Source organism: Pseudophryne corroboree, chromosome 1 (assembly GCF_028390025.1).
Source record: "Pseudophryne corroboree isolate aPseCor3 chromosome 1, aPseCor3.hap2, whole genome shotgun sequence".
NCBI lineage: Eukaryota > Metazoa > Chordata > Amphibia > Anura > Myobatrachidae > Pseudophryne > Pseudophryne corroboree.
The window spans coordinates 702,851,291-702,874,140 of NC_086444.1; the positions used below are offsets into that span (position 1 = coordinate 702,851,291).

General features: G+C 45.2%; 1 protein-coding gene across 2 annotated transcripts in view; it reads left to right on the forward strand.

Annotated features, from left to right (window-relative positions):
- The first annotated feature begins 16,378 nt into the window (after positions 1-16,378).
- Positions 16,379-22,850, forward strand: part of ATCAY (ATCAY kinesin light chain interacting caytaxin) — a 211,236-nt gene continuing 204,764 nt past the window's right edge. For both annotated transcript variants that reach the window (XM_063914851.1, XM_063914852.1), the window contains exons 1-2: positions 16,379-16,696; positions 20,948-21,086. In XM_063914851.1, coding sequence (XP_063770921.1) covers positions 21,004-21,086 — 83 coding nt within the window. In that variant the 5' untranslated portion in view covers positions 16,379-16,696; positions 20,948-21,003. The remainder of the gene's footprint in view (positions 16,697-20,947; positions 21,087-22,850) is intronic.

Genomic DNA, 22,850 nt, shown 5'->3' on the forward strand with positions numbered 1-22,850 from the left:
ACTGACAGCGTGACTCCCAGGCGGGTCAGGATCTCAGTCTTTAGTTTATCATAGTCCCGAGCCTCAGCAGGGCTTAAATCAAAGTAAGCTTTTTGGGGCTCACCTGACAGGAAAGGTGCCAGCAGACTGGCCCACTGTGCTTTCGGCCAGTTCTCACGCTCGGCAGTCCTTTCAAACGTGGTCAGATAGGCCTCCACATCATCAGCCTCTGTCATTTTCTGCAGGAAGTGACTGGCCCGTATAGAACTAGAGCTGGTTGGAGCACTGACGGCCACATCTCCAACCCGAGCTGCAAGTCTCTGCACCACTTCTGCTAAGGCCTCTCTATCCTGACGCTGTTGCCTGTAAAGTTCATCAACAACTGCCTGCTGTTGTCTCTTATTTTCCTCCATTGCCACCTGCTGCTGTCTGTTGGCCTCCTGCTGTAGTCTCCAATTTTCCTCCATTGCCACCTGCTGTTGTCTCCTATTTTCCTCCATTGCCACCTGCTGTTGTCTCCTATTTTCCTCCATTGCCACCTGCTGCTGTCGGTTGGCCTCCTGCTGAGCCGCTGTAGCTTGCAGCAGGGCTTTAAGCAGATCCTCCATGTCGACAGATTTTTCAGGCGGCTTTGTAGCTGCTTTCACCAAGGACATATTTCAAACCCTCAGGGGTGAGTCTCAGTAACTTCACACTGGGCTGTATCTGCATAAACCACCGTTTTCTGCAGGCCTCACAAAGCTGCTGCTTTCACTTATGCACAGAACGGTGTGCTCGTATTCTCCACCAAGTTGTAACACTGTAGGGGTGCAAGGCGCCTTTTCCTGGGGAATATGGCCGCATGCAGCAGCTGAGGAACAACACAAGTCCAGTTTCTGGTACAACTGACCCCGGCCAGTTTTATTGAAACAGAAAATAAAACAAACCCCAAAATAAAAATACCTTGCCTGTCCGGCACTAACTAAACATAAGATATTCCTAACTGTCACTAAACAAAACACAGAGTTCTTCAGTACATACTGTATAGCTTACTTGCATCAGAAAACGTGTCTCTCACACACAGATCCTGCAGCCTTCCCAGGCAGTCTGCCTCTACTAATCAGGTTAGAAGCACTATAACACTCTTACACAGCTGAAACCCTGATTAGCCCTCTGTGAGGCCAAAGACCCGAACTGGGCCCAATGTCTAGAACTCGCCTTATCTCTCTCTCAGAGCCTTTACCCAGCTTTTACAGTAAACTGAAAAGGTTCAGACAAAACAAAAAGCATTTTTCCTAGAAGTTAACATTTTCTAAAACATGTAAGACAAGAACCTGGGACAAATATACCTGCCCTCAAACACTATCCCAGTGTTCTTGTCACAATATATATATACACACACACACACACACACACACACACACACACACACACACACATATACACACAACAAAAAGACTGCAGCACTCCCAGACTTGCTTTTTAAATAGGCGTCTTCCATTACGCTGTGAAGGAGCCGGGTTCCACTCATCCACAGCGGGATGGAAGACGCCTATTCACACACTGTTTGTCTGTTTTATATGTTGTGCTTGAAAACGGTGCTGTAGGGTCACCGAAATGTTGCATCTATGCAAGCTGATTTTGCTTCACTAAAAAACTTTTTAAAAAGCAAGTCTGGGAATGCCGCAGTTTTTTCTTCGTCAGCATCTGTACCCACACTGAAGGCACCCGAACACAAACATTATCCAGCGCAGAATGCCAGATCCATTTTTGTTATATATATATATATATATATATATATACACAGTATATTATAATTACACACACATACACACCCATGGAAACCCCCCTGAATAAATCCTGCGTTTGCCCCTGGGGCCTATTAGGCCCATTACTCAATGTTGGCAGCAAAACAGTTTGGTGTGTTTAATATACAAATTGCTAAATTACAACAAGTTGCTTTTACCAATTAAGTGATCATTGAATTGATTTGCAATTGTAGAGTAGCTATTTCTTTTTTTGGGCTTTAAAGTAGGTAGTGCAATATTTGAGGTTAAAACACTGGGGGTCATTCCGACCCATTCGCACGCAGCGGTTTGTCGCTGTGGTGCGAATGGGTCTGCAATGCGCATGCGCGGCAGCCGCACTGCACACTCGTGTCATAGCCCGGCGACCGTCACGTCGCGGACAACGAAGAAAGCGGTCGCAGAGGTGTAAGAATGCCATTTTGATTTCTCACAAATATTTAAAATGCCCGCTCTAATATATATTGTAAATGCCTGCAACTCTTATTACCATATCCCATGAATGTGCGCTGTACATCGCACAACACTGCATCCCATAAGAGAAAACAATACACCCACACATTATCTGAGTTCCAGAGCTCATTGATGTATATATTTGTTGTTAAAAGGATATGGATTCAATATTTATTACAAAGAACAGTATACCTATAGTTACATGAATACAACTCACACAGTAAACAGAACATACAATTACATACAGTTATATGCAGTTTCAGTTACATGCCAGCGATACAATACCATATCTTTCTCATATAAGTTTATCTCTCCATATGACTCTCTCTCTCTCTCTCTCTCTCTCTCTCTCTCTCTCTCTCTCTCCTCTGTAAAATCATGCTGAGACTTCATCTTCTTCTGAGACCAAAAAGCAACTTGCTCTGAGACCAAAAGAAACAGGAACTACCTTCCTGTGTGACCAGCAAAATGTGTTAACTAGTTTCTGGGGGAGGGGTTCATGATGAGTCACTATTCTCTTTGTATATGCTGATCAGATTCAGCCTTGAAGACATCCAAAGTTTCCTGTTCATTACCTGTTTGGAGCTTCTATTGTTCAAATAGAAGTGATTTTAGCTTTTAGACATGTAATCATAATTATCCGCTGCTATGTCCCGCAACTTAATAACAAGTATCAAATTAATCTACACACCAATCTGCTTGTTTTAATAGTAAACATGACAGGTGTATCTGGTTCCGTTCAAATAATACACATTCATGACATTAATTCATTAGGTAATTTTAAATCATCATGATATCTGGCACTTGATATTATTATAATTATGTACTGTATGAAATAAGTGTTGAATCCATCTCTGTGGCATGTCCGTCTAAATGCGTGTGTTACCATATATGGCTGTGCTCGCTGCGCGTATTTGCAAGTATAGCGACTTAAATGTGTGTAGTTTGTATGTTCTCTTTATGTAATATTTTTGACTTTGACAGGCGACAGCAAGAAGATTGACAGAAAGAAGGCGTTCCTGGGCGTCACCAGGCCGTTACCTGCCGTTTTCGGGGAGTGGTGAATAAAACGCAGGTGTGTCCAGGAGAACGGAGGGCGGATGTCTGACGTCAAAGCCGGCCCCAGCATCGCTGAGATCGTCGCACAGGGTAAGTATGTCCAGGGCTAGTCTTGTTCTGCTGTAAATTTTTATCAGGGCTGCACAAGCGATCGCAGCCCTGCAAAGCTAAAATACACTCCCCCATAGGCGTGGACTAGTTGATCGCACCAGCAGCAAAAAGTTGCTGGCTGTGATCAACTCGGAATGACCACCCCTGTTGTTTGCAAAAATTGCAACATCAGAAACATGTATGCAAAAAAATTCGTAGAATTGTAAATTTATACAATTTATACGCAAATAATGCGTATTTTTTAAGGTCTTCACAATATTTGCACATTACACAAGCCCACCTTGTTTTTGTAACTTTAAATTAGTATTGCAGTTTTTCTGTTTGGGCGTGCTGTCGCAATTTTGCGAATGGTCATAATTTTTGCAAAATTGTAATTTTTACAATCCTTACTGAATTGGCCCCTAGGCCTATAATGCGAATGAGAGTTGCTTACTTTGGAACAGAGACAGAGTCTGTGGCTAGTTGAATCTGGCCCATAATGTGGTTCCCAAGTAATATGAGGTGGGTTAGGTAGTAACTGGGGGGTGGCTACAAAAACACATTAGGGCTATTTTTTTGGTCAGAAGCCATTAACCTACCAGTATGTGTGGGAGGGAACTGAAGCAACCAGGGGAAACCACACAAACATGGGAAGACCATACAAACTCTACACCCATAGAGCCCAGTGCTGTGAGGCAGCAAGCTAACCATTACACCGCCATACTGTAAGACACATTGGAATTATCGCCCTAGCTACCCGAGTGCCCATAAACCTATGAATCCTATAGTCACAACCTGCACCCCCTCTGTGTCACCCCTGTGCGAAGTGCGCTGCTCTCTGGGTGTTAGGGTCACGTAGCTGACCAGCATGGCTGAGGGATACTGGGGCTGTTCCATGGCTGTATCCCAGGTGAAAGAAAAGTGCACTCATATTTTGCAGTGCTGTACAGAGAACCAGGAATGGCCATCGCTGAGTCCTTCATCAGTGGTGCCAGTGCTGGTCACTCGGATGGCAAGATTCCGCAGGAAACCAATGATCGCTTACAACCTCCAAGGCCATCAGTGGAGGCTGGGCCAATGGGGGCTCTCTGCAACAGCCATCCCTACTGAGGATAGTCGCACACATCACAGTCCTAGTACCTGACCTGCAGAACTTACAATCTATGCACCTGATTCAGAGGTGGACGAAACTCTGACATTTTCACATTTGGCCGATGGTTTTCTTACTGCGCGTGCGCCACTATGGTCTTGTGACACGTCGTAGTGTGGGTTAGATGATTGTAGAATGGATGACAGTATGTAGGAGGTTTTTCTGGACGTTATTAGTGTGAACCACTAGTGGGTTCATCACTAAAAGTAGGGCTTAGTGTGTGGCGCACTCTTTTTAAATGTTAATACAATATTAAAACATAACTTTTATTCAATCTTTTAAAATAAATCTCTATAACCAGGCAAAGCAAATCATCTGATGGCCTGAGAGTACGAAATAATAAAGTAATTGCCCTAAAATCAAAATACCATGATGATATATGATTCTACAATATGGTTAGGGCAAAAAAATAATAATTTTAGAATACAAATATAAATTAATAGAAAAAACAAAAAATGATTTAAGCTAAGTGAATTATTACTCCAAAATTCTTATCGCTAATAGGCTGTTAATTCAAGGAATTATAATTAAGGAGACTCGGTACATTAGTAGTCTCTTATGACTCTTAGGACAATAATTGTTTTCAAACGAGGCTTGTACCTAAAGGGATAGTGTGAAAGTATTGTAACATAAAGCCATCTTTTACACCAGTCTACTGTTCAAGACTGCAGTAACAGTGCAGATGTAAATTGATACAAAGTTATGTCCACCAGCTCGCAACAAATATATGGCTGACACAACAATAAGTACAAGAGATCAGATAATGAATACACTGTCTCTTGTGATTGTATTCATAAGACCTGTAAATGAGGAAAAGTTGCTGACAAAATAATAAATATTTCAATTGGTTATTGTACAATCACAAATGAAATTAATTTATTGGGTATAGGTGGACACAATTGGCTGATCTCACTCCTCTAAAAAGGAGGAATCAATATATACTTAATTAGTAACCAAAGAATAACTGATACTCCACTACGTAATGATTAGGTTTCTACTGCCTTTGAGTTAGAAACTTGTCTCAAAAAGATATATCGTATATAAACATAGGTACAATAACCCCAGTACATAAGATAACCATAGATGGTATTATTAAAACATACATAGACCTCTTTTTTTTTTTTTTTTTTTAAATCACAAGAGTTTATTGGCAAGAGAAAAACAATGACAGATGAAAATAATTGACATACTCGGAGCACAAGAACATCAGTATACATAGAGTAGCAGATTAAGTGCAAGAGTTTGTCCCTATGTTATCTGTTATTTTATATTTACTTTTTTTTAATTATTTGTTATACTCTTTATTTTAAACAAATCCAAAAACAATCAGGAGTTAGGAACAGAATTAGTAAACAATATAGAATATTCCAAAGGGTCACCCAGTGGGATCCTTGGAAGGGCTTGTAGGAGATTACCGAGAGAGTCAGAAGGAGAAAGAAGCAACAGTGGAGTTAAAAACTGAGGTGAGAAGAGAATGAAGAGAAGAAAAGAAAAAAAAAAAAAAAGAGTGTGAAAAGCAGAAACATGTCTCGGGCGGGGGGGAGAGCGAGTCGGGAGAAAAGTAGTGTGGGGAAAAAGGGTAAGTTGAACTAGGAGAGACCTGGGAGAGCTACTTGAAATTTAGTGTACCAGGGTGTCCAGACGCCGTGGAATTTGTCCACTGTGTTATTCATCAAGGAGGAAAGATATTCCATCTTTGCTACAAACCAAACTCGGTTCATAAGTTCAGGACGGGTTGGAGGGGTGGGGAGTTTCCATGATTTAGCAATCTGGAGTTTAGCTGCACAGGCTATATGCACAGCCAGTTTGTTCTCCGGCTTGGATAATTGGCAGGCTGGGGCACACAGGAGCAGTGTCTCAGGGGACAGGGGGGGCAGTCCGGAATAAGCAACTGGACAAGGTTACGGACCATTATCCAAAAAGAGGCTATCTTCGGGCAGCTCCACCAGATGTGATAATACGAACCTACTTGACCACATTGACGCCAACAGAGGTTAGAAGTGTTCGGATATATTTGGTGTAAGCGTTCGGGAACCAAATACCATTGCGTGTAAACTTTGTAAGAGTTTTCCTTGATGGAGACGCTAATAGAACATTTAGAGATATTCCGTCGGACAGATTCCCACACGTCATCTTCCAGGGGATATCCCAAGTCAGTTTCCCAGGCAAGTTCATGTGTTGTGCGGGGGGGGGCGCAATTGGAGACAAAATGGAGTGATATAGATTAGAAATAGTGCCTCGTCAGTGGGTCGATACATGCAAAGGCGCTCCATCGGAGTCGGGATATTTGGGATTGGCGTTGTCCTAGTTGAGGAGGTGACGAAATTTCGAATTTGAAGGTATTGGTAAAAATACGAAGGCGGGAGGGAGTGCTTTGTTTGGAGGTCTGCGAATGAGTATGGTACATTGTTATGAAGTACATGATGAAAGCGGAAGACGCCTGCTCTGGTCCAGTTGGAGGCAAATTGATGGGATCGGCCCAGTGAGAAGGAGGGGTTATTCCAGATGGGGGTTAGGGGAGAGGGAATTGTGTGGAGTGAAAATTTAGATTTTAGCGAGTCCCACACCGATAAAGTTAGGGATATTGTTGGCACTGACTGAATGGCTTTAGATCTGTGCGGACGGGGGAGCCATGGGAGATGAGCAACCGAATCGACCTGAGCCAAGTCACTCTCCAGGTCCACCCATCTTCTTGTGTGCCGTGGTGAATGCCAGGCGACAAGTTGGCTAAGTGCCGTGGCGTAGTAGTATCTTGACAGCGAGGGAAGGCCTAGACCACCACATGGAGAGCTCTGCTGGAGGGTTTCCCTACGTAATCGCGGCTTCTTGTCATTCCATATGAATTTACCATATTGGGTCTGGAGGGAGGATAGGATCCGAAGAGGGACCGGGACAGGGAGAGTCTGGAAGAGGTATAATATCTTGGGGATGACGTTCATCTTAATGGCGTTAATCCTGCCGATCCAGGAAATGAAATGTTTTTTCCATCCTAAGATGTTTTGAGATATTTCCTTAAATAAGGGAGGAAAGTTAGCGTCATAGAGTGAGTGGTAAGGTTTGGTGATATGAACCCCCAGATATTTAATGGAGGTGTGACGCCATGCAAAAGGGAAGTTGGATTTCAGATGATTCAGTGCATTGAGAGGGGTGTGAAGCGGGAGAGCCTCTGACTTGTCGTTGTTCACCCTATATCCAGAGAGGTCACCATAGAGAGTTAGTTCTTTGAAAAGATTGGGTAGGGAAATTAACGGGCTAGTGAGGGTGAGGAGGACGTCATCCGCAAAAAGGGAAAGTTCAGAGCGAAGATGAGAGGCGACAGGGGGCATCCCTGTCGCGTACCATTGGTGATGGCGAAGGAGTCTGAAAGAATTCCATTTGTTAGAACAGAAGTGGAGGGGTTGTGGTAGAGTGCCGAGATTGCTTGGAGAAATTCCCCGCGGATACCAAAGCTGCGGAGCGTTTGATCGAGAAAGGCCCACGAAACCCTATCGAAGGCTTTTTCCGCGTCTAATGCCAATAAAAGAGAGGGGAGCTTGACTGAGTTAGCGTGGTGGATCAGATTGATGGTACATCTGGTATTATCTAGGGCTTGACGTGTAGGGACAAATCCGACTTGGTCGGGGTGAATAAGAGACGGAAGAAGAGGATTCAGGCGTAAGGCAAGAATTTTTGCAAAAAGTTTCAAGTCAGTGTTGAGAAGGGATATAGGGCGGTAATTAGAGACCTGCTGATGATCCTTACCAGGTTTGGGAATAACCGTGATTAATGCTCTAGTAGTTTCGCTGTGAAAGAGTTCCCCATTAAGGATTTTGTTAAAAGTAGACGTCAAGTGAGGGACTAGAGCACCCTCGAATGTTTTATAGTACGCGAAGGGTAGGCCGTCCGGGCCCGGAGCCTTAGAGGATTTCTGAAGTTTAAGAGCAGCCGATACTTCCTCGTCAGATATAAGCTTACATAATGCAGTGGCTGTGGGAGCATCCAACTGCGGGAGAGAGCATGAGGTCAGGAAGTCGGAAATACGTAAGTTTGAGTCAGGTAGGGATGACGGACTGCCTGGGGAATTATACAAACGGGTGTAGTATTCCTTAAAGATAGAATTGATGTCTGAGGGTTTATAGTGTGTGTTACCGTTAGAGTCCTTAAGTGAGACTATAGATGAGAGGGCTTTTAGTGCTTTTAATCTATGTGCCAAGAGGGCATCAGCCTTGTTGCTTTTCTCATAAAATCTCTGGTTCAGCCAGCGTAGGGATTTATCTATCTTTTCTGTGATTAGTGCATTGAGAGCTGCCCTAGCTGCCATAAGCTGTTTGTAGTTCGAGTCCGTGGGACTACGTTTATGAAGAGAGTCTAGGTTTTGGACCTGGTCAGTGAGATTCTTGAACATTGCTTTGTGTTCCCTATTGCGATGAGATGCATAGCTAATTACATGGCCCCTGAGGACCGCTTTGTGGGCTTCCCAGACTAATGGGGAACATCCTGATTCAGGATTGTTAAGAGAAAAATATTCAGTGAGCAGTCCGTCCATCTTGGATTTGAAGGAGGGAATTTTAAGAAGTGTCTCGTTCAGGCGCCAAGATGGGCGGGAAGTTGGGGTATCCAACAGATCAAATGCGGACGCGACGGAGGAGTGGTCCGACCAGACATTGGGGATAATTGAAGAGAACAAAATGTGGTTAGAGGCTGGGGGGCTGCAGAAGAGATAGTCAAGTCTAGAATAGGACTGGTGGGGGCAGGAAAAAAAAGTATAGTCCTTGGAGGATTGGTTGAGAGCACGCCAAGTATCAAAGAGAGATGCTTCTTTAATAAGTTTAGAGAAGGTATCGGATATATGACAGGTGCGAGGGTGCTTCTGGGGTGCGGATTTATCTAGTAGAGGGTCCAGAACTGCGTTGAAGTCCCCTCCCAGGAATACATAACCCGCTCTGTGTTTCTGGAGAGCTTTGAAGAAGGATCTCAAAAACCTTTGTTGGCCCGTGTTGGGTGCGTATAGGTTGGCTATAGTTACGTCCAGGTGCCCCAGCCTGCCAACCAGACTGATATACCTCCCCTCCGTGTCAACATGAACCGAGCTTTGGGTGAAGGGGAGTTTGTTGCTTATCAGGATAGCGACTCCGTTGTGCTTAGATTCACTTGAGGAGTACAACACAGTGGAAAATCGTCTGGAAGATAAAGTGGGGTGGCCATTTCGCTTAAAATGTGTTTCTTGAAGTAGAACTATGTCTGCGTGGAGGGTGCGGATTGTACGGAACAAGTGAGAGCGTTTATGGGGCGTGTTAAGGCCCCGGACATTCATAGAGGCAATGGTGAAGGGCATGGTGTCGAGAGCAGGGGGAGTATGAATGAGGTACTGAAAGGGGAGATCAGTGGAAGGGGGCCGACTCGCTCAGGAGGGAGAGTCTAGAAAAAAGGGGAGAGAAAGAGAAAGAGAAGAGAGGAAGAAAAATAAAGACAGAAGAAAAGAAAAAAAATATTTTTTAGAGGCGGGTAGAAGATAGAGAAAGAGCAGGTTACTCAATACTAAGGAGATTGGTACTCCTGTAGTTAGGACTTAGTGGTCCAGAGAGGCGAGGGAACCAAAGTTCTGTGTCGCCAAAGGGGAGCAAAAAATCAATAAAATTGGGGGGTGGTGGAGGTCTAAATGAGTAGAGAAATATCACATGCAGGGAGGAGAACAGAGAGTAGACGCCTAGCCCTAGGAGAGAGGGGGTAAGGCGTCAAGCGAAACGTGCACTAGTGTGTAAGAGACAAGAGGTGGAACGGTGTCCCCTGGGTGAGGGGGGTTAGAGGGAGAGAGACAAGGGGGGGGGAAGAGAAAGAGAGGGAGAGAGAGAGAGAGATGAACAAAAAAAAAGGGGGGGGGGGGAATAATCATTACTAGAGAATACATTGAGTACTTATCATCTGGAGATACTAGAAACTTTACAGAATACAAAGATACACACTTGTTAAAACCTGAGGAGGCGACCAGCACGGGGAGCCCACAGTGCAGCTTGTGAGGTCTAGGAGAGAGCCGGCGAAGGAGCTGGCTAAGAATGTGAGACCCCCGTGCCCGTGGACCACACCACAAACCAAAACAGATGAATCTTGTAAACATTAGGACAGCAGGGGAGAAGAGACCTAATAGTGCAAGGTGCTGTCATTATTACCGTGAGCATCTAAGAGCAACACTAAGTCCCTGAACTGGGAACAAACTAACAATGGGAGGCATGATGCAGCGTAGGGGAATGATAGAGTCGAACCGTGGTTGGAAGTAGCAGGAAAGGCTAGGGGTGATTGCTAGAAACCGCAGTTCGGCCATCTAGGCTACTGTAAACATATGGAGTTTAGTGAGTTTAAACTGCTACAAAGAGTGACCTTTAGATAATTCCAGAAAAAGGACAAAAGGCATCGTGAGGTGTGTGTGTGTGTGTGGGGGGGAGGGGGGGGGAGGAAGAGAGAGAAAAGAAAAAAAAAGGAAAGGGGGGGGGGAGGGATTTGGGGGGAGGGGTGAACATGTGCATTACGTGAACATAACATTGAATTCCTTACAGTCGTATAAATGTATAACAAGGGGTTATCCCCCGACAATAAACAGGAAATGACAAGTTATACAGACGTCTGAGGGGGGTAGTATGCACAATGGTGCAGATTATTCCAGGGCTGAAGTAATCATTGACGGATAGGAGAAAGGGGGCTCGTTGGAGAACATCCGCCCTAACGCGTCGTCAGATTTTAAGTTGAGTGGTCTGCTCCAACGGGGGGTCCAGCCTCCTCTATATGCGAGAGCAGGTCCCTGCCCTCACAGGGATCTCTGATGATGATCGTCTTTCCCTGGAGGTCGACGATTAGCTTGAAGGGGAAGCCCCAACTGTATCGGATGTTCCTGTCCCGTAGTGCCTTTGTTAGATCACGGAGTTCTCTCCGTTTAGCTATGGTTAGAGGGGCCAGATCTTGGAAGAACTGTAGTTTAGAAGAATTGTAGAGTACATAGGGCTTTCCACGGGTGGTATTGAGGACCCTTTCTTTATCCTTAAACTTGAGGAATCGGAGGACCACATCGCGAGGAGGTTCACCATCCCTAGGCTTAGGACGAAGGGCACGGTGAGCCCTCTCTAGAGGAAACAGTACAGCCCCCAGGTCCGGAATCAGGAAGGAGAAGAGGTCGTGAAGATAGGGTTCGAGGTTATCCATACTGACGGATTCCGGGATATTGCGAATGCGCAGATTGGATCTGCGTTCGCGGTTCTCAAGATCCTCGTTTTTAGTGCGAAGTTCCGACAGTTCTGAGACAATGTGGTCCAAATCACGACCCGTATCATTTAGAGCTTTCTGGAAATGGTCCTGACGGGATTCCATTTTCGAGGCCCTGGATGCATGGGAGGAGATGTCCGACTTAATGGAGGCCACCGCCTTGTCCAGTTTGGACTCCAGGGAGTCCTTAAAGTCCGAAATAAGGGAGCGGAGAGCTAAGATATCATCCTTAGTAGACGGAGCAGAAGGTGGGGTGGAGGAGTTATCCATAGAATCGTGAAGAGGGGAGGGGAGACCCCTATGTTGGGTATTCTTGGTGCCCCTGGTAAAGTGTTGAGAGATATCAGCACTCCCTTGTTTAGGAGTCTTGGACGAAGATTTCTGCATATGGGCTGGACTAGCGTAAGGTATAATACTATGAAATATGTTCCGACAGGGGAGGCCGGGAGTCAAAAAGAGAGGAGAGAAACAAAAAAAAGAAAAAAAAAGGGGGGGGGGAGCGGCACACCCAGGGGAGGACCACTCTCCTCGTTGTCAGGTGGTCATGGTGCCAGAGGCTTGTATTGCGGAAATGCCGGTAGTGAGGACTCCGCGTCAGAGGTAGGGGGGGTCCCCTGGTCCAGGGCACCTCCGAAGCCGCGGGTAGAGGAGTAAGAGTCCCGGGTGTTAAAGCAGGCCAGGCAACGGGACCGTTGAGGCAAGAGCCGGCGTCACCGTGATCAGGGCGCAGCCGGTCGGAGTGTCCAGCAACCAACTAGCGGTGTCCGGGGCCAGTGGCAACCCCGCCGTCCCCCGGTAGATCGGCGTGCAGAGGCAGGGACCAGCAATGACGGGGGAGGGCAGAGGCTGGTTCGCAGTGTAAGGTGGTGAGGGGGTGCCCTTGATGTCTCCTGGCGGCAGCTCGCTGACCCTCCGCTGCGGGCCCCGTCGTGCATCCCCGGGTCCCGGCGCCGGCCGAGGGCCCCCTCCAAGATGGTCCCCGGGCTCCTCCCAGCTCCACCAATCCCAGGTGGCCCCAGCGATCCCGGGTGCCCGCAGGAGCCGGCAGCGACAGGGGATGTACCCTCAACTGGTCCCCCAAGAAGTACAGCACCAGAGGGCCGGGTAGCAGTGTGATGTTCCCTCCTGCGTCCCCGGAAGTGCGCGGCGGCTCTGGGGTGTACTATAGGCCCCTGTCTGGTGGATGTCTGCGGGCCTCCTGGATCTACAGCCTAGGTAAGAAGAGCCGGGCCCCGGGCAGCACTCCGCAAGTAGCCGGCCACACCGCTCCCCGCGACCCAGGGCACCCAGGAGATGTGAGTGGCAGGGGAGGTAAGGCGCGTCCAGCGGCCTGAGCGGGCACGGAGGACGGCGGGCGCGGCGGCCAGCGGGAAGCTCCGTGCACGGAGCGGACTCACCCGTACGTCGGGGCCCTCTTCTCCATCCACCAGGGAGGGCGCAGGGTATCCAAGCGGGACGGCAGTGTGTTGAGGGGAACCCTCCGAGGGCCAGTCCGTGGCGAGACTCCAACGGCCGGTCCGGGCCGCCCTCCAACTCAAGGCCCCGGCTTCACTCTGGGGGAAGGCCGCAACCCGCAGGAGCACTGAAAAGTGCTCCCCGATTCCGCGGGTCCCCCCAGACGCCAGCAGCAGGGTAACTGAAGTCACTTAGGGGTGCCTGGGGCAGTCAGGCAAAGGTTTGGGAGGGTATATTAGATTCTTTAATAGCAGTGCTTGCAGGAGCTGGAGAGAGACACAGCTATCCTCCAGAGCAGCCAGGCCACACCCCCGTAGACCTCTTTTAATGTCCTAAAAGCCAGGACTATTCAACACAGACACGCCCAAGGATGGGATAGCCAATCAAATTTCCAAAAAGGTATAATTAGACCCCTTTCTCAGAGTGTCAAATTCCCACATTTATAGCCATTCTATAGACTGGATTCATTTTTGTGGTGATGAATGACATTATTCAGTAGCTGTGCAAATGTGATTTTCTTATAGCTAATTAATAATACTATTACAGCTAACTGTTATAAATTTGATATGACACACACAAAATATATTTTATAACATTTTGGAAATACACCAGATAGGGGAAAGAATATAAAAAGAGTCCCTGGTGTGTGGAAACGGATTCCCTTTCTGCTGTTGCCCCATGTGCCACAGTGGGTAGTGATGGGTACAATGAGAGCGGGGAAGAGCCGTCCACCAAAGACTGAAAAGACAGAGTAGTGCGAGCTGCTTCTGCTGTCTACGTTCTATGTCCCCCTCCCCTGTTGCATATGGGCATTGCAGGGGGGGCCGCAGACAAAAGAACAATGGATGAGAGGGCTGCTCTGAATACCTTACTGGTGTCCGGTCTGCTGTGTCTGTGAGAGAGCAGGGTGAGTTCTCCGTTAGTTCTATGAGACCGCTGTAGTGATGGAGTGCCTGGTCGGATATAAATCTCCATCAGTTTGGGGAGAGCCACTGCAGTAGAAACGCGCCGGATTGGGTGTAATTCCCCGTCAGTTGTAGAGAGCCGTTACCGTGACAGAGAGCCGGGTCAGGATTAGTTCCTGCACCCCTAAATCCTAGGTACGCCCTGCGCCCAGAGCGTACACAGGTCTCCGTCCTTGCAGGGAGCCAACAGGTCTCCGGCCTTGCAGGGAGCCGTTATGGGAGATGGACGCCGGGTCGGGTATAATTCCCAAACCTCCGTGAGCAGTACACGCCCAGGTCCCGCTGATATAGCACGCCGGGTTGGGTGCAATTCCCCGTCAATTGTAGAGAGCCGCTACCGTGACAGAGCGCCAGGTCAGGATTAATTCCTGCACCCCTATATACTAGGTGCGCCCTGCGCCCAGAGCGGACACAGGTCTCCGTCCTTGCAGGCAGCCGACAGGTCTCCGTCCTTGCAGGGAGCCGTTACGGGAGATGGACGCCGGGTCGGGTAAAATTCCCGAACCTCCGTGAACAGTACACGCCCACACAATTATCTCCCCAGCTACCCGAGTTCCCATAAACCTATGAATCGATCTTAATGTTAATAGTACCAGGTTTCCCCCTAGTCCGGGAGCTTCCCTGACATTGCAGGAGTGTAGGCTTCTGTGCTAATAATTAATAAAACCTATCTTCTTAGTGGACGCTGAATCAGAACTCACTATACCGATAATTATAATTTATCCATATCTGCAAGAGTACAACAAAGCTTTGCATGGTTCCTCCTCCTCCCAATTTTACTGAACGATAAAAGTGCTTCCAAAATACTGTAGTATTAAGGGGGAGAATTCAATTATGGTCGAATTGCTTTTGTTGCAGTATTTAAAAGCGAGCAATGACAAGCAGATTCAGCCGCCAAATGCGCCATTTGTCTAAACGCGCTCGCTGCCTATGGGGTAGTGATCCCTTTTAAGCAAAAACCCCGCCATCATAAACAGCGGTAGTGGTGCTAGGATTCGCCGGGAAAAACCATCCAGCACATAACTGAATTCCCTCCCATACCTCATAGGGATGTAGTCAATATCCGGGAAGTCGGTATCCTGGCAGTCAGAATATTGATGCCGGGATCCCGACCACAGAGACGGCCAATAGCTGCACCAGGGCTAATCACACTCGTGGGTGTTCATGACAACCATAGAGTGAGAATAGAACCTGTGGCGAACCACCGAGCCCGCTGCTGGCATTCTTGCAGCCATGATCCCGGCATCAGTGTTCTGACCGCCGGGATCCTATACTTTAACTTGCATCATATTACTTGGGAACCACATTATGGGCCAGATTCAATTGGCCACAGGCTCTGTGTCTGTTCCATAGTAAGCAACTGCCATTCTACATTATGTGACATGTATAGTAGGGTACAGATGTAGGCGGACGCATTTGGAAAAGTTAGAGAACGTGCTTAGGGGTACATAGAAAAATCGGGGGTTTATATGGGACATATGCAATGTTGTAATGCTATTTTTGCTTAGAGGTGGCGAATATAATAGCTGTCATTCCGTAGTAAACAGCCGTCATTCCGCATTATTTGACATGTATAGTAGAGTACAGATGTAGACGGACGTATGTGGAAAAGCATTAGTGAGTGCTCTCGGGGGATTATAGAAAAATCTGGAGTTTTATATGGGACATATGCACTGTTTAATACTATTTTTACTTAGGGGTGGAGAATAAAACAGCTATCATTCCATAGTAAACAGCTGTAATTCTGCATTATGTAACATGTATAGTAGAGTACAGATGTAGGCAGTCACATCTGGAAAAGCATTAGTGAGTGCGCTTAGGGGATTATAGAACAATCGGGGGTTTTATATGGGACATATACACTGTTATAATGCTATTTTTGCTTAGGGGTGGAGAATAAAACAGCTATCATTCCATAGTAAACAGCTGTCATTCCACGTCATTCTGCATGTAAAATATGTGACATCACCTTAGGAAGAAGTGTGCTGAAGATATAGTGCATAGGTTTAAGAGTTTTTGAAATATACATAAAAATTCAATCTGCTCCCATTATAGTCAGTTGGCATTCTATTTCTGCAGACCAGAGTCATTCCTTTTAGTACGTCCCCATGCCAGGATGCTACCAGCTTCTGTCCAATCCAGACTAACCTGCCTCTGAAAAGGGAGGGTTGGTAGTTGATGATGAATCTTCCCCTCCTGCTTCTTGTGCTCCTGTCTCCTCCATTGCACATCCATAATAGCAGACTGGTGCATCAGCTGCTGAACCTGTCCCAGCTGTGTGATGACGCCGGATACAGAGCCCTGATCTCACATTCCCAGTGTGTCTGCCGTCGCGTCACTGATGCTTCCCGAAGATGAGGGAATTGAGCATCTTCAGGGCTCTCTTACTGCACAGAAAACCAGGATATTTCCAGAGTCTCAATAAATGATAATGTGCCGCTGGCTGCCGAGGGCTGAGGTGGGAGACATTTCTGCGTAGCCTGTTTCCGTGGTCATTTACTTTGCAGACTACTGAATCTTCCCTTGGGAAGGTAGGCATATATATATGTATATATATATATATTAATGTATATAATAATAAAATAAATATAAATAAATGTGTACAACCACTTTTATTATTGTGCATTGCTGCTCATGCCATGTTTACTTTCTAGAAGAACGAAAGAATGAAATGTAGGGCCTAGGAAATGCTACATATAATATTCACATATCAGCCTTCTTAGCTTTTAGCTTAGCATGTTAAATGATGATAGATAGATAGATAGATAGATAGATAGATAGATAGATAGATAGATAGATAGATAGATAGAATTTATGTTTGAGACTCAACATGTGAAAATTTGGTTCATGGTTATGCATACATTAAATCCAGTTGTGCTGGATGTTTAAGGTAGGCCATACATATGTAAAAATAGAATGAATGCTGGCATATTGTCATACAGCTATAGAACATACTAGAGCAGTCATGTCCAAACTGCGGCCCTCCAGCTGTTGAGAAACTACGCATCCCAGCATGCCTTGACACAGCTTTAGCATTCTCTGACAGCAAAACTGTGTCAGGGCAAGCTGGGATATGTAGTTTCACAACAGCTGGAGCGCCGCAGTTTGGACATTTCTGTACTAGAGTATAAGAAAACATGAAGGCAACTAAAAAAAGAGCACTGGGGGGGAGGTATGTAATGTACTGAGTAGTGAAAATAGCGGAAAAGTGAGCCAGTGGAGAAGTTGTACATGGCAGCCAATCAGCTTTTATGTAACATTTGTCAAGCGCTTTCTATAAAATTATGCGTAGCAGCTGATTGGTTGCCACGGGCAACTTCTCCGCTGGTTCACTACTCCACTCTTTTCACTGCTTCATGAATAGACCCCTTAATTGTTCAAACTTATGTAAATAAAATAAAATAAAAAAAGCGATACTTTTTAAATGGCAAAAAAGAGTGACTTAAATCTAGTGTGTGCAAACTTATATCTAGACCAGGCACAGCACTGAAGACCTATTTCTCAAAAGGGCAAAAACCCTATTGCCAGTTACAGCTTGTGTTTTCACCATACTGTAGCTAGGGATTTTTTTCTCCTCACCTAATATACAAGCAGTTAGCTCAACAGTAGTAAGATTCCCCCTGCTTTCACCAGTGATAGATTCCACATGCTTTGAATGGAAAATACTATTTAACTGTCACCAAAGTAATACTTTACATTACTTGTTCTGTTATTGGCGTCTAAGGGTGGCGATAGAAGAAAATAGTCAGAAAATGCTTTATTCTGTCGATAAACATTTTTTTTAATGTTCTAAGATTTTATTATTTTTTGTTATTATTTTGTGATTTTTTTTTTTTACAGTATATTTATATTTTTTTACTAGTGGAACTGAATGCTATAAATTGGGGTCTGCATCATCTTTAGTGGTGCCATGCTCCTCAATTTGTAGAAGTACACCAAGATTTCCACCAGCAGACATTTATAATATATTCAGATGGTACTCCAAAGGAAATGGGAAGATGGCACATTTTTTGTGTATAATCTGTTTTAATTGAAAAGGGTAAATAGTACATTCCAATGTACAAGAAGAACAAGAAGTATCATGAAGGAAGAGTAGGAAAACAAAAAGGAGATGATTTAGCTTTACGCAGTGAGTAGCATATAACAAATATGGACATTCAAAGGGCGAGGACACATCAGAAGATGGCACATTTTAATGTTATTTAGGAGCACCAACTATTGGAGAACAATGGGAGGCACTTTGCGCCTTCCAATTGCACATCAGTGAACAAGGGTATTTCTAGACACACTTTGCTTAAAATAAGAAAGATAGTTCCAATGATCAATTTAAGCCACCAATAAGCCTAAACCAGATTTTAGGGGAACACTGTATGTGAAAAACGTCCATTTTTAATTTAATCAAAGGAGTGATTTTAAAGTGGTTAAAGATTTGGACTTCTGCTATTGTTACTACGGCTATGACATTGTACTTAATATCGGGGTGGTGTATTTTGTCTACATTCATCATGTCAACACTGAGACAGTGTCGACAAGCGATGTTTTCTGGATCCAGTGGTCAGTTGATGACTACTGACAGTGCTTAAGTATACCTATACCCCTAACTTTAACCTTTGTGCTAACCCTTACCTCTCCTCTCGTAGCCTAACCCTAACCCTCTGCTTCCGGTCCGTGCAGAATGTCGTTGTTTCACATGTCAACATTTCACATATGCACAATGTCAACATTTTTACTACATCCCCTTAATTTTTGGATGCATTGGCCAAACTAAGTAAAAAAAATCAAGGTGTCTGAAAGTGCAAGCCTATTCTACCACTGTTCTAGCACCCATAGATGCAGCCATCATCGTTAACATTGGAACTTGCACCAGCCCCATGATAGGGTCTGTCAAAAACAATCTTCTCTTTCCCGTACACCCATGACATTGTCATCAGAAATAGATACTATTCTTTATACTCGCTGCACAGAAATGCCTACTTCATAGTGGTCTCCATTTGCACATAATGCACCGTGTTTTGCAATTCAGTTCAGATGCATGCACAGGCTCAAAAACGGGAGATTCATGTGTTTCCACAGATGCGTATGACTCAGAATTAGGCCCTTTGTGTGCACCTTCCACTGAGCAGACTAGCAAACTAAAGGCTGTGAGCCACACATCCTTTGTGCCACTTACATTTCCTTTCATTTGTCTAACATGCACAGGAATCCAAGAAGACTTTCAGATAAAAATAAACACAGTTTACTGCTGACATTGGTTCCAGTCCGATACTCTCTGCCATCGGTTCCAGTCCGATACTCTTTGCCTTCGGTTCTAATCCGTTACTCTCTGCCATCAGTTCCAATCTGATATATATCCCCAACATCAGTTCCAGTCTTATACCAAGTACCATTGGTTCCAGTCCGATACCAAACACTTTTGATTTCAGTTCAACCTCAGCTCCTTCGGTTACCGATTGATACTGGGTTCTACCACTCCAGTTTCACATTAATACCATCAACTCACAGCTCTCTGGACATGGGGGGTCATTCAGACCTGATTGCACGCTACAGTTTTTTTTCAGCTCTGCGATCAGGTCAGAACTGCACATGCGTATGTTCCGCAATGCGCAGGCGTGTCGCCTCCTGTGGCGGGGATCGCTGGGCAGTAACGGGGATTAACGAAGAAAGCGATTGCACCGGTGATCGCAAGAAGATTGACAGGCAGAGGCTGTTTGTGGGTGTTACATGACCGTTTCCAGGGAGTGTCTGGAAAAACGCAGGCGTGTCCAGCCGTTGGAAGGGAGGGTTTCTGACGTCAGCTCTGAGGCGGATGATCGCACTGGAATAGTAAATCTTGAGCTGTGCAGAGACTGCACAAACTTCTGTGTGCAGAAGTTTGTGCAGCTCTTTGCACATGCGATCGCACCCCTGTACAGCGTTTACCCCACCCCCTGTAGGCGGCACCTACCTGATCACACACTGCAAAAAAACGCTTGCGTGCGATCAGGTCTGATTCACCCCCATAGTCAGCAAGCTACTTCTCCAGTGCATCTAGTGCTATCGCCAAGTGACCCACAACTTAAAACAGGTTGAACACGATGGGCAATTTGCCTCTATTCAACCTCAAATACTATGTTACTATGTTACTATGACCCAGACAGGGGGCCGCAACCTTCTCATCGGGTACAGCGAAGCCCAAATCACCTTGTGGAGGTCTCTGGTGAAAACCATTGGCGGGTTAGACTCTGCGCCCCTGCTATGGGTCTCCGCCAACCACTCGGTGTCAGTTCCAGTTCCTCACTAGTCCACTACCTATAGTTCCTGCTGCCACCATCATTCACAGCTCCGCCCACACGTGCCTGCCCAAGTCAAACCCAACCCTCAGACATGACACATATTTTTTTATATATTTATGTTGTATATGAAGCAAAACATAAATTTCAAGGATAGGTATATGTATATACATATGTTAGGAAATGTTAGCAATAAAGTGGCCATTTGTTTTCACAAAATAACTTTAGAAAGATAAAGGCTTATTGACTATTGATTCTGGCAAGTTCTGGTTCAATAAAATATCCAGTTTTACTTTTTCCCAAACATTACTATTTATTTAAAACTTTTATTTAAAAAAATATCTAAAACTTATTGATAAAACACTAAGAAGAAAACTAGAAACTTGGCATAAAGCATAACACTTGTGCTAGTACACATGCATTGGGCGTGGATGCCATTTTGGGCATTCACCATAATATGAAGCCACATGAAAACACTTGCACGTATTTTCACCAGTTTCAACATTTTTCTAGGGTATTTGAATTCTCTGGTCCTGTGTCCTACAGTCCTCACTGATCCTTATACACAGATGGGGACTACTGAGGCCACACTGCGCATGGAAAATGTTGATGTAGAAGTGAAAGAAGAATGGCAGGATGAGGACTTTCCTAGGTAAACTCTTTTTCAAATATAGATTCATTGAATTAAAAAGTGAACTGATTAGTTTCATAGATATTTCTTGTGCTATGCTTTAAGTGCTGATTATGTCTAATTATTTGATTTGTGTTCCTTTTCTGTTTTTGTACTGTTTAAATACTACTATTTAATTGAGACTTATACCCTTTTCACACTGCACAAATAACCCGGTGTCGACCCGGTATATTGTGTGAAAGGGTCAATCCCGAATTCCCAGGTCGCTTGACCCAGTAATTCAACCCAGGAATAAAGAAGGGTTATTCACGGACTATTACCGAGTCAGGTGCAGTGTGAACAGGTTTCCCGATTCGATGCGACACGGTACTCGTTCCCATCATAGGAAGATGCGGCACAGAGATAATCTCCTCTCCTAGCACCGCCTTCCCACCTGCCCACCGATGACGCTGCAGCCCCTGATGACAACCCGACCCTGCAATATGCCAGGTTGGGAAGCCAGTTCTCAGGGTCCAATGCTGGGTCACACCCGGGAAGGACCCGTTTCCAATTCCTGGGTGCCACCCGGCATTAGCGATCTGAAAGTGGTATTATAGACTATTTTACATGGGTTGTGGTTTGGACGTGCAGACATAGCCCTATGTGATTTTAATCTGCATTTATCAAACGCAGTCCTCAAGGCACCCCAACGATCCAGGTTTTAAGTTTATCCATGCTTGGCCACAGGTGACTTAATTAGCACCTCAGTCAACCATGCTGAGCCATAGTTATACCTGAAACCTGGACCATTGGTGTGCCTTGAGGACTGCATCTGATCCATGGGATTATTGAACTGGGCAGGAACTGTGCAAGTATTTAGACTGTATGATTCCAATTAATCCTAAACCTTACCTATTTCTACCATAGTCTTGTTAGAGATAAAACCTTCTCCCATATCAAGTTCCTTCGGTTGTATTTTTAAAATACCTTTGACCAATCGATTTGGAGCTCATAAAGTAGACATGACACGGAGTATGTTCCACAAGATGAGACTGAAGCTCGTTTATTTCACAGGGCGTTATATAGCAGAAAGTTACATGCATGAAAACTTGATACACGTCACACAGTAAAACAAAATGCATCTTCTCTCAGAAATCCTCCCTAGCTGACCCCCTCCTTTGTGTCCTTCACAAGAAGTCTAAACACACGAGAAACTGTCTAATAACATGTTTCCAAGACGATAGCTACGACCTTGCTTCTCACAGAATGTACTATCCATGAAATGTCAGCATTCTTATGATTTCTTAACAAAGCATCTTCCTTATTCACTACAACATGGCTGAAACTTATACAAAATGGCTGATAGCTGCTTAAGCTCAATACATCTCTTTCAGTCTCATTAATCATGCTGGTGCAGCTTGACTCTCTTGTCTGTTGAGCATTACTTACTGTAATACTTACTTATTTGCTGTTTATTTTAGTTTTTACCGACATATTGCATTTTGGTCATTTACATGTTAGCCCCCACCAGCTATACCTAGTTTGTGTTTTCAGATTTTAGTGTTTTCAGATTAGGAGTGGGACAGGTGAGGTTTATACAGATTTGTGTTTAGATGGGTGTTATGCCATAGTTGGGTTTTAGTATACGGGCTGTGGAGTGGCTTTGGTATGAAGAGGGATGTAGCTGGTAGTTAGGGATCAAGGTATACTCTATTTGGGAACTGGCAAACATGGTAGGTGGAGGCTATTATTGTGGTTTTATTTTGCATTTGGATTATTTTGCTAACTTCTTACACAGTCATGCTC